Raw genomic sequence first — 11,918 nt, 5'->3', positions numbered from 1 at the left:
TTGGATTTAGAATCATGGGATTAAGGGTTTAGAGTCTAATGCTTTAGTATTTATTTATGTTTAAATAAAATTATTAATATTTGTTTATAACTCTTTCAACGTTATATGATTTACTTAATGATGAACTATCATGTTATTATTCACCAATGGTGCATGAAACTTATAGACCGACAATTTATCAAATATTCTCCCATAGTTTTACTAACTTTCAAATATATATATATATATATATATATACTTTTACTAATTGCAAATTTATTAATATTTATTTGATGCTAAAATAATATTTTTAATATAAAAAAAGTTAAAATAGAAAATTTGACGGTTCTTGTAGCAATGGTAAGTTTACTACTTTTGTATTTTATATTGAAATATATAACTATAAAGTTAAATTTTACATCATATAAAATTTAACATATCGATGTCATGTTGGTGTATCATATTGATATCTATATTGAGTTCGTACACAGCTTATGGGCAAATTGGTAATAAACTGGCCGATCCGGCGTTATCAGCACCATGAGTTCGTACATAATACTTTATGGACAAGTTGATAATAAACTTGCCGAGAATAAAGTTGATAGTTTGAAAAAGATCGACTCAAAGCATAGCAGTGAAAGCAGTGAGGTCTGGTATTACTTTCAATGGCGGTCAGGCGAGGACATGTAATAGTGATACCCCACGCAGCACAAGGCCATTTAGCTCCTCTCATGAAGTTATCACTCCAAATCGCCGCTCATGGAGTGAAAGTGACGTTAGTTAACACCGAATTCATTCACGAAAAAGTGATGGCTTCCTTACCGGCGAAAGCTTTGGAAGAAGACCAGAGGCCGCCGATAAGCTTAGTTTCGATCCCTGATGGATTGGAAGCTGACGATGATCGACGGGATTACGTTAAGATGACGGAAAGTATGCAGAGAGTTATGCCTGGTCATTTCATGAAGTTGATCGAGAATATTAATAGTAGGAGTAACGGTGATGAGAAAATCAGTTGTGTTTTGGCTGATACGGCGGCCGGATGGGCGCTTGAAGTGGCGGAGAAAATGGGAATCAAACGAGCGGCGGTGCTTCTCTCTGGACCGGCATCTATGGCACTGGCACTGCATGTTCCAAAGCTTGTTGAAGCTGGAATTTTAGATAGTGATGGTAAGAGTTTGACTATCTGTGACAGTTCATATATTTAGACATTGATTGATAGACTGAACCTGTCCTTTATTGTAGGAACACTGAAAACAGATGAACCGATCACACTTTCAGAAGATATCCCATCATGGAGTCGCAGTGAGCTGTCATGGAGTTGCAGTGACGACCCAGTGATGCAGAAACTTCTATTTGCATATGTTTCAACCGCTGCCAAAACTTTCAAATTTGCAGAACAGATTCTTTGCAACTCATTTCATGAGCTCGATCCATCTGCCATGAAATTGATCCCCAAAGCCTTACCCATTGGCCCTTTTTCAACAACCAATCATTTCGAAACCTTTGCTGGAAATTTATGGCCTGAAGACTCTACTTGCTTAACCTGGCTCGATAAACAAACCCCAGGCTCCGTCATTTACGTAGCATTGGGAAGCACAACCATGTTGAGTCCAAACCAAGTGGGTGAACTCGCACTCGGCCTTGAACTCACTGCTCTCCCATTTTTATGGGTGGTGAGGTCCAACATGACTGACGGTTCAACAGCGGAATTCCCTAAAGGTTTCATGGAGAGAGTGGCGGATCGTGCCAAATTGGTGCAGTGGGCGCCTCAGGAAAAGGTGTTGGCTCACCCTAGTGTGTCTTGTTTCCTGAGCCACTGCGGTTGGAATTCCACCATGGAAGGTCTAACAATTGGGGTTCCTTTTCTTTGCTGGCCATACTTTGCGGATCAGTTCCATAACCGAACCTATATCTGTGATGTTTGGAAGATTGGTCTTGGATTGGAAAAAGATGAAAATGGGATTATTACAAGGAATGAACTGAGTTCCAAGATCAATACACTGCTCTCTTCTGATGAAATCAAAGCAAATTCATTTCAACTCAAGGGAGTTGCTAGAAAAAGTGTGGCTGAAGGTGGGTCTTCTTTCAAAAATTTTAAAGGCTTCATTGACCAGATTTAACTCTGGCTTTAAATTAATGTTTATTGTCATTGTCTCCATGAATTGAATTGTAACAAACATTTTAATCATTGTGTCTAGACTCGCACTAATTATTATTTAACTATAAATGTCGGACCATTTTAACTATTCATGGACCTATAGGTGAACAAAACATTTGAACTACCATAACAATCTTTCATAATACTCATTAAACAAATTTGTATTATATTACTTTGTTAGTACTTATAAGTAATCGCCCTGATGGGCACAATAATGTTTATTTTTGGTATTAGGCACGTCGGGTTTTGAATGTCTTCCTCCTTCCTTATGTAATCAACTCAAATTTTTTAAATCACAATCTCTTAATTAAAGAGAATATAGTATGGTTGGCACCGTTTTGTTTTGGGTTACTTTTTAAAAGAATATATCTCTCTTTATTTAAAATTTAGTCTCATATTTTTACTTTTAAGAATTTATTCTTTTATGTTTCGTTAAATTATTTTTAGAGATATTATCAAACTCTTTATTATATCAAATGACAAAAATTGTGCTAAGCATAGATTTTTAAGTCAAAACATGATTAATCTAGTTATTGTATTTTTATAGTGTCATTAGTTTAGTCCAAGTAATTGCCACCTTTAATTATTTCAATTAAATTGTTGAGGTCTAATTTCTTTTAAAAATATCCATTTTAATTTATCATGTCGAGATAGATATTTTTTTGTTGGAAAGATGCTTTTAAAAAACTCACGTCAACATTTCAACAGGAACAACTAAAAATATTACTAATTTAGACTAACTAATGTCATTCAAAAGTAGAGAGCCAAATCATGTCAAGTTAAAATATAAAGACTAAATAAGCTTAATAGAAATATCAAAACAATAATTTGGCCATCATTTCATAATGGTTAAGAAATAAAGAAAAATAAAAGGATACTAAAATGCCAAATGAGATCTCTGAAAATAATTTTAAAAAAAAAATCAATTAAACCACTCGTCACCAAATGCACTAAATTGAACCCTTCAACTTGTCATTTCAGTACTTATCAGGGACTTTAACAGAAAAATGAATTTAAGAGACTCAATTGGATATTCATCATAATTCAAATAGCTTAATTGGGTACACTATCTGATGACGGTGGTTGGGGGAGGGAGAGGGGGAGGCGGAGGCGGAGGGTTTTTATTTATTTATTTAATATTAATATTAATATAAAATCTAAATTTATTATTATATTTTAAAAAATATTCATGTGTTTTTATATATTTTTCAATTTTATATATTATTATTTCTTGTCAATAATCATTTTTTTACTTTTATATAATTTTTAATTTTAGTTTTTAAAAATATTTATGTATTTTATATATTTCTTTGAATTTTTAGAATTAGTATAATAACGAGACCATTCGAAATTTTAAGGGTTAATTTTTAAAATTAAGACTAAATCGATATAATATGTAAATGTTGAGAGATAAATTTGTTATTATACTGATTTTTAATTATCATGTCACTCTCTCGTTAATGCAGTTAACATAAATGGATAAAAAAACAATCTAGATTATATAAGATATAGTATTACATGATATTATAATGAATAAATCATTGATGTATACATATAAACTATTAATATATTATATACTATTTATATAATATAGTAGAAAGGCTAACGTTCAAATGTAAGAAAAATATAGGGACTTAAAACATATTTCAACCAATATAATAATGAACAATAATATATTATAATAATTAATATATTATGTACTACTCTACTATAATAGTATGTGATATAGTATTATATAATAAAATAATATATTTTATAAGTATTAATCTCTATATATAACTATTATTATATTATAGATTATTATAAAAGATATAGCCTCAATAGTTATGTGTAATTTAGTATATTAAAGTACATTTTTTATAATTAGAACTAGCAAAACATAAAATATTATTACAAATTATATATATTAATAAAATATTATTTTTATTAAATTAGATTTTGAATTGGGCTTTAACTTTTATAAATTATATTTGAGTTTTGGGTTTAAGTTTTAGTTATTTTACTTGAAATTTTGTGCTATAATTAATTTATTTTGTGTTTAGGTAATAATAAGTATATTAATAAGATTTGAGCTTTGAATAAATATTTTAGAATACGAGTATTAAGTTTATAAGTTTAATAATAAAAATAAAAAGAATTCAATTGTCAATATAATAATAAAAATAAAATATATTTTTGTTAATTCATATTATATCATATACAATAAGCACTTTAATCATTTTAAAAGGCAAATTTGATTTATATTGTCATCACATAAAAGTAAAATTAATTATTACATTCGAAATTAAAATATTTATAACTTGTAAAACTTAAAATTATTTGAATCCATCAAAGTTTGTCTCGTTTGATCCGAACCCAAATTTAAAAAATCTGTGCTCGAATTTAAATCCGAAAGAACCCTAACTCAAAAAATTTTAAATCTGTAATAGATCCAACCAAAAAAACCCGAATCCAAAAGGATTTAATTCTAAAAAAATCTAAACCCGAATACGAGCTTTTAAAAACTAGTGTAGTCTCTGCCTCGTGTAAGTCTCCCAGCAGCCCACTTCTCCTGTTAAAAAGAAGAATTACAAACCTTTGTGAAGTTATTTCCTTCTATTTTCTGAAAAATAAATAAAGAGAAATACGTTTTACTTTAATGTGAAGTTATTATATATATATATATATATATATATATATCAAACAATGAGAAAAATAATATTTATAAAAATAATAATACATGGGGCATATAATTAATTTTAGTTAGGAAACAATATAAGAAACCTTAAAACTAGATAATCATTTAAATCCCTAGATATTATATTATTGTAAAAATGATTAATTGGGTAAAATAGACATTCGAGGGCTCAAAACGTTTGAAAATAAATGTTTGTAAAATAACAAATATATTTATAAAATTTATATAAAATTAATCGATACCTTAATTAAATGGTAAAATTAATTGTTTATCAAATATCGCGTTTTGAGTTCAAATATCATTATAATAAAATTTTATTGATTTATTATATAAAAATAAAAATATACTTATAAAAATATAACTTAATGTATATGAAAGAATATTTTAATAATTTTATAATTGAGTTGATATCCGATTAACCGCAACACCAACTCAATAAAACACTAAGTATAAATTATTAAAGTAAATTAAACATATAAATTACCTCTAAACATAATTATAACACTTTGCATTACAAAACATGATCCAAATACATGAATATATATATTTGATTAATCTTAGATATAAATAATGGTACCTTAGGATTATGTAGAGCGATAATTGGATGGGTAGTAATAAATTTATTGATAAATACATGAATATATATATATATATATATATTTAATTATCTTAAATAAAAATAATGGTACCTTAGAATTATGTAGAGTGTAGAATTGAATGGGTAGTCGAAATTCATCGATTCTCCAATGTGTTTTCTTTCTATGGGAAGGAGATCCCGAAAAATAAAGAAAAGTAATCTTGGTGGCTAATGTATTTCCATTGGTGTCCTTCACACATTTCCTATCACCCATTGATTGCCAAAAACCTAATTCATCTCCACCTTTTTCAATTGCTTTGTTATGCATATTATCAATGTTCATATCCATGTAAATGAAAAAGAACCACTCTCTTTCTCCATTACAGAATTGGACTGCCAAAGGGAAAAAAATAATAATGAAATGAATTATAAATGTAAAAAATAAAAGCATTGATAAATATATACATTATTTGCTCAGCTACATATATATATATATACATTATTTATGTTCATATTTGCTTTAATATATTTGGGCGTAGACGTAGTGTGGAAGCTAGCAGGGCCCGGTCCCGTAAAATGAATTATTTATTTATTTATTTATGTTTTTTAAAATTTTAAAATTTTAAATTAATAAAGATAAAATTACACCTTAACCACTAAAAATAAAAAAATAATTTTTTAAAAATTATAAAAATATAGGTTATTAAAATAGTGAAACCCTACCTAAATTTGTTTTTGTTGACTTCCGCTAAGTAATACTTTTCTCACTACACAATATTATAACATTTTCTTTGACAAAAGTATATTACATCTCTTCTTTCATTAATTCATTTAGGCATAAGAATTTCCCACCGATGATGCATTGCCCGGCCACACGTCCAGGTTTTGATCTCATCATTTGGTTCATCTAAAACAGAAAAAACAAATGTGATTTCTTGTTTAGACGCAGAGAAATGAAATCAGAATACAAAGAAAAGAACTACCTGAATTCTTGGGAGATTTGGTATAAAGCTCAGTGGCGTTGATTTCTTGAAAAATGAAAGATGAAAAAGGGTTATAAATCACTTTGTTTATCAAATAATGAGTCACGAACTCAACGTCTGTCGGCAAAAACCTAAACCCGACTGGCAATTTATCACCATAATCTTCATTTCCAGCCACTTGATCTTCCATTACTAACCCGAACAAAATATCATTTCCCTTATATATATATAGTGAAACAAATTAAGCATTTCAAAATAAATGGAATGCCGAAATTTATGAAGATAATTAATTGTGGAATCCTACTAGAACTTTTACGGGTAAACTCCCCAATGGAAACGAAACTGAAAATATACTTTTTCTTCCTATGTATTTATAGGGTTTTTTTGGATAAATTTCATATTTATACATTAATTTTGGTCGAATATGTAATTTGATACGTGAACTTTTATTTTGATTCAATTGTATATTTAAAGAAATAAATACATACATTTATTTTCATATTAGATTAATATAGTTGTTTGTGTATGTAATATATCAACATAAATTTGTGTTAATTCAGTAATGTTGTTAGTGATTTATGAAAATTAAAAATTTTATATATAAAATTACACCAAATCAAAGTTTATGTATAATATTGCATATTCGATTAAAATTAATATATAGTTTTGATATTTGTTTTTTATTGTAGTTTTGTTGCTATCTTTATGGGAGGATTAGTAGAATAGTTCCTAACTTTGACTTAGTAATATATGCCTGGATAAGAATATGAGAACATAATCTTTTCTATTTTGGATAAACTAATGGTGTTTTAAGGTAATAAAATATTACCACTCCTTTTGTTTCCTACGGTGAATTATGGAGCAAAAAGATTTTTGTTTTAACCAAACTGACTAACATTTAAACCTTTTTTTAATAGAGAAAATAAACATTCTACCAAAATCTAGAACTAAATTTGATAAAGATGTTGAAACCTATATGATGGCTAGATGGATAAGGGTATTCATTGTCTTAGGTGTGATTTAGGTTTGAGTTGCGTTAGTGGCATTTGTTGCCTTAGGTATAATTGTATGTGCACATCTTTAAGTTTCATTATGTGAAAGTTTTCAGTCAGTCCCAATTTGTTATCCGTTTTTCTGTAATGGTTTAATTCTATTTGATAGTTCCTCGAATAGTCTGTTTTTAATAATACTACACCAAAATAGGAAAAAGCGCCGCAGAAACTTTTAGCGGCGCTTATATCACAAACACCGCTGAAGAGTAAGAGCTTTACCGGCGCTTTAGTAGAAGCGCCGCTAAAGAGTAATACCTTTAGCGGCGTTTTTGGTATAAGCGCCGCTATAGACTAGGGTCTTTAGCGGCGTTTTTGGTAAAAGTGCCGCTATAGATCAGGGTCTTTAGTGGCGTTTGTGACCGAAACGCCGCTATAGATCAGGGTCTTTAGCGGCGCTTTTCCCACAAACGCCATAATAGACCTGATCTATAGCGCGCTTGGTCACAAACGCCACTAAAGACCACGATCTATAGCGCTTTTACCAAAACGCCATAAAGACCCTAGTCTATAGCGGCGCTTATACCAAAAAACGCCGCTAAAGACTAACACCTTTAGTGGCGTTTTTTTAAAAACGCCACTAAATTTGGCGATTTGTAAAATAAATTTTATATATTTTCACCCTCCCAAAAAAACAAATCGAAAAAATCATATCTAAACCAAATTAAAAGTAATAAATCTATATATTAAACAAATAATATAATAAATATCAATAAATATTATAAAATTCGTATTATTCGTACAAAAATGTTAAAAGTTAAAATGATAATTCAAAGTAAAATTTGAAGTATATTTACACGATAGTCTAAGACGGCGGCGGTTGCGACTGCTGAAACATCTTCATCATACTCTGAAGCTGCTGCTGGAGTTCATCGAACTTTTGACGCTGCTCTGCTTCCCTCGCTGCAGCCTCTACTTCCCTCGCTTTAGCCTCTGCTTCCCTCTTAGCAGCCTGTACTTCTCTCGCTGCCGCCTCTGCTTCTCTTGCTGCCGCATCTGCTCTAAGCTGCTGCTGGAGTTCTTCATACTTTCGTTGAACCTCAGCTTCTCTCGCTGCTGCATCTGCTTTAAGTTGTAGCTGGAGTTCTTCATATCTTCTTTGAACATCAGCTTCTCTCGATGTTGCCTCCGCTTTAAGTTGTGTAATTTGCTCAGCTGTTGTCGCTTGCATCTGAGCCATCTGGTCTCTTAACCTCTGAACTTGACTTATTCGACTCCCGAAGGCATATATTGTTGCGAGCTAGATCCAAAATATTGGGATGGGTTAACAAAAGATCCTTGAAATCGAACCCGACCATACCTTTCAGGACCCAAAACTTCAGTGATAATTCGGTTATCAATGTCGTCAATATGAACAGAACTATCACTGGAAGCAATCGCTTCGTACTCTGCCTTTTTATCCTTCAATTTTTTCTAAAAAATAAATCACATAGTTAGGAACGCAATATATATTAAAAAACCGAATGCAACATAACTTAACAATATTTGCATTACAATAAATGAAATAAATAATTAGAAAGTAAACACTATAAATAATTAAAACAAGTGAAATCAGATTAAGCAAACGTACCATAATTTCTGCAGACTTGAGAGTCATAGGTTTACCATCTTTCTTCCTATGTGTAATGTCAAAAAGTTGAAGTCGTCCAACTTTTTGACCGGACGACAGTTCCTACAATACAATAGTAAAAATATTAATTGATAGAAAGTATTAAATATCTGTCAATATTAAAAAATTCAAAATACCTCTGCATGAGCTACACACGCAAAACTTTTCGACCCAGCTGTGTGAGTGAATTTTTGTTGCTGCCGACTTTGTTTTCCAACTTTTTCACGATCCTACATTATGAAATTATTAGTACGTTAATTAGGAAATACTATACACCAACATAATTACAAAATTTTATAAGTTACACATACCTCTCCTTTCTTCGAAGTCCAAAATCTAACGACCTCTTCCCACTGGTACCTCAAAGATTCCGTGGGACATTTTGTAATCTCTCGTCGAGTGTTGTTTTTGTCTTAAAATATTTTTTCTTTAAAGTGCTCTTATGGTCTCTCCATCTTTTTCCCAATGCCTTCTTTACATAAGCATCGGAGACCTCTAGAGCAAATCTCGCCTACAAAAAACACAATTTAAGAAAGTAAATGTAAATGAAACTTAAACCCAAGTATTATAAATGACATACACGTTTTGTTACCTTAATGTTATCGAGAGCTTGGTTCTTGTTACTCTCAGGCACTTTATGCCATGACTCGAAGTTAATTGGCAACATATTTGCATTCCGTGCTAGAATGCCCATGTATCCTGCTAAAAGCGGGCTTCGATCCAACAGTGACCAAAGCTATTACTGGATACTTGGACACGCTCGATTGGATCTAGGTCGTATAAATCGCTTCGATCTTTGTCGTCCGAACTCTCCGAGTCCCACCGTTTCATCTGAAAAATAAAAGTATTGTAATATCTGAAATTTAAAAAAACAAAGAAGAAGTCAACACACATGTAAATTAAATGTTAAATTACTTTGATCTTCTATAGGTTCCTCGTGTAACCTAACATTCAAGATCCAATAGCGATCTGTTGTTCAAGTCTTTGTTTGTTTCACTTGAGTTTGGAGTACCTTGAACAATGCGGTGCGATCGCACTTTTCTTCTAGGCATTTTATCGCAATACAAATAAATTAGTTGAAAACATAGTATACAATTACAACAATAATATCACATATAAAATAGTTGAAATATCATCATTCGTAAATATATACATACATAATCGTAAAAGCTTACTACATTATAATTCGTAAATATCTTCATCCGTATCCTGGCGGACCTATCCAAATTGTGTACTAGTACTAGGGATGTTTTCGTTTAAGTTCTGTTCTGGAAATGGTAAAGTTTGTGTTCTGTCGTCAATGTCATCTCTACTTCCACTGCCCATGTCAAACAAGTCTCTAGGGATGTTACGGAGTACAACGTACCAACCCTCATCAGTTGGATCTTTTGAGTAAAAAACTTGTTTGACTTGAGAAGGAAATACATACGGCTCATCAATCAATTGTTGTCCTGTGTGAATCAATCGAGCGAAGTTTACCATTGTGAAACCAAACTGATCTTGCTTGATTCCACGTGCAGTATTAACATCTGCCCAATCACCTCGAAATAAGACAACTTTCCATTTGCCGTAGTAATCCAACTCAATTATGTCAGTAAGAAGTCCAAAATATTCCACATTTCCTCCACAGATTATTGTCCCTAGCACTAGCATAACTTGTAATTGAGGAATTAACAACTATTCCACAATTTTGCGTTCTCCTCAATCTCTCGCGATATTTTGTATGAAATCGAATCCGTTTATGAGGAACGACTATATCTTTTAACCACCGATTGGACCTTGGGAAAGCCATTTAACTTCGTCGGTGACGTTCTTCCCACTCCAAACCTATTGAATGGAAAGTAAACTGAGTAATTAAAAATGTTTTGAACAAATATTATTATTTGTCGGTGAAAGCTCCAATTACATACCATTTGGCTTAACCATTCATGAAAAGATTCTGTAAACAACTTATTGATATCTCGATGTTGTGTTCTTCGGGAGCGCGAACGAGATCTCAATATTTGTTTGTACTCACTATGTTAAAAAAATGTTTAGTTTGTTAGAGTATAAACAATTTTTAAATGATGAATATTTATCAAATTTTTAAACAATTATTATGCTTTAAGTTATGTAAGTAATGTATTATGTAAGTTGTGTATAATGTTAGTTATGTAAGTTATGTAAGTTATGTAAGTAAGTTATGTAAGTTATCAAAGTAATGTATGTTATGTAAGTTGTAAGTTATTATGTATTATGTAAGTTAAGATGGATTACGTAAGTTATGTAAGTTAAATGTATTATGTAAGTTGTAAGTTAAATGTATTATGTAAGTTGTAAGTTATTATGTATTATGTAAGTTATGTAAGTTAAATGTATTATGAAGGTTATGTAAGTTGTGTAAGAGATTTAAGTTATGTGAGTTTTGTATTATGTAAGTTATGTAGGTTATTTAGGTTATGTAAGTTTTGAGTTGTTCAAAGGTAGGTTATTGTTATTAAATATTAATATCTATTATTGTTAAATATTTTTAATAAAAATAAAATAAATAATTTAATTATATTTTAACATAATTATTGTTAAGTACAATTTAATAAAATAATATATAATTTAATAACATTACTAATATAATTATTAATAATATTTAATAATAATTTTAATATAATTTTATTATTAAGAATATTTCATTGCCTAATATCATTTGCTTCAATCTAGCATCTCACTTGTTCTCTTAAGTCAAAATAGCCAATATTAAAATGAGTTTAACATACTTGTATGATAATCCACTAATAACATTTTATTTTAATAGTCAATTTTAATAGAAAACATATATTTTATATTTTATATTTTATTTTATCTTTTATGATAACATGATAACAAAAATTAATTATAAGGTATACTCTTTAT

General features: G+C 30.1%; 1 protein-coding gene and 1 long non-coding RNA gene across 2 annotated transcripts; one reads left to right on the top strand and one right to left on the bottom strand.

Moving 5' to 3' along the window:
- Positions 1-325: 325 nt before the first annotated feature.
- LOC128035379 (uncharacterized) lies at positions 326-1,355 on the bottom strand. The gene is made up of 2 exons (XR_008191806.1): positions 1,206-1,355; positions 326-1,125 (listed from the first exon to the last, which is right to left on the bottom strand). It is a non-coding gene; the product is annotated as an uncharacterized LOC128035379 (long non-coding RNA).
- LOC105764698 (UDP-glycosyltransferase 83A1) lies at positions 645-2,167 on the top strand. Its single transcript, XM_012583395.2, has 2 exons — positions 645-1,146; positions 1,222-2,167. Exons 1-2 carry the CDS (start codon positions 645-647, stop codon positions 2,097-2,099), a joined length of 1,380 nt encoding a protein of 459 aa, XP_012438849.1. The 3' UTR covers positions 2,100-2,167.
- Positions 2,168-11,918: the final 9,751 nt, after the last annotated feature.

This window comes from Gossypium raimondii, chromosome 12 (genome assembly GCF_025698545.1).
Source record: "Gossypium raimondii isolate GPD5lz chromosome 12, ASM2569854v1, whole genome shotgun sequence".
Classification (NCBI taxonomy): Eukaryota; Viridiplantae; Streptophyta; class Magnoliopsida; order Malvales; family Malvaceae; genus Gossypium; species Gossypium raimondii.
Note: the sequence above shows the minus strand (reverse complement) of the source record. Positions and strands in the feature narration are given on the sequence as shown.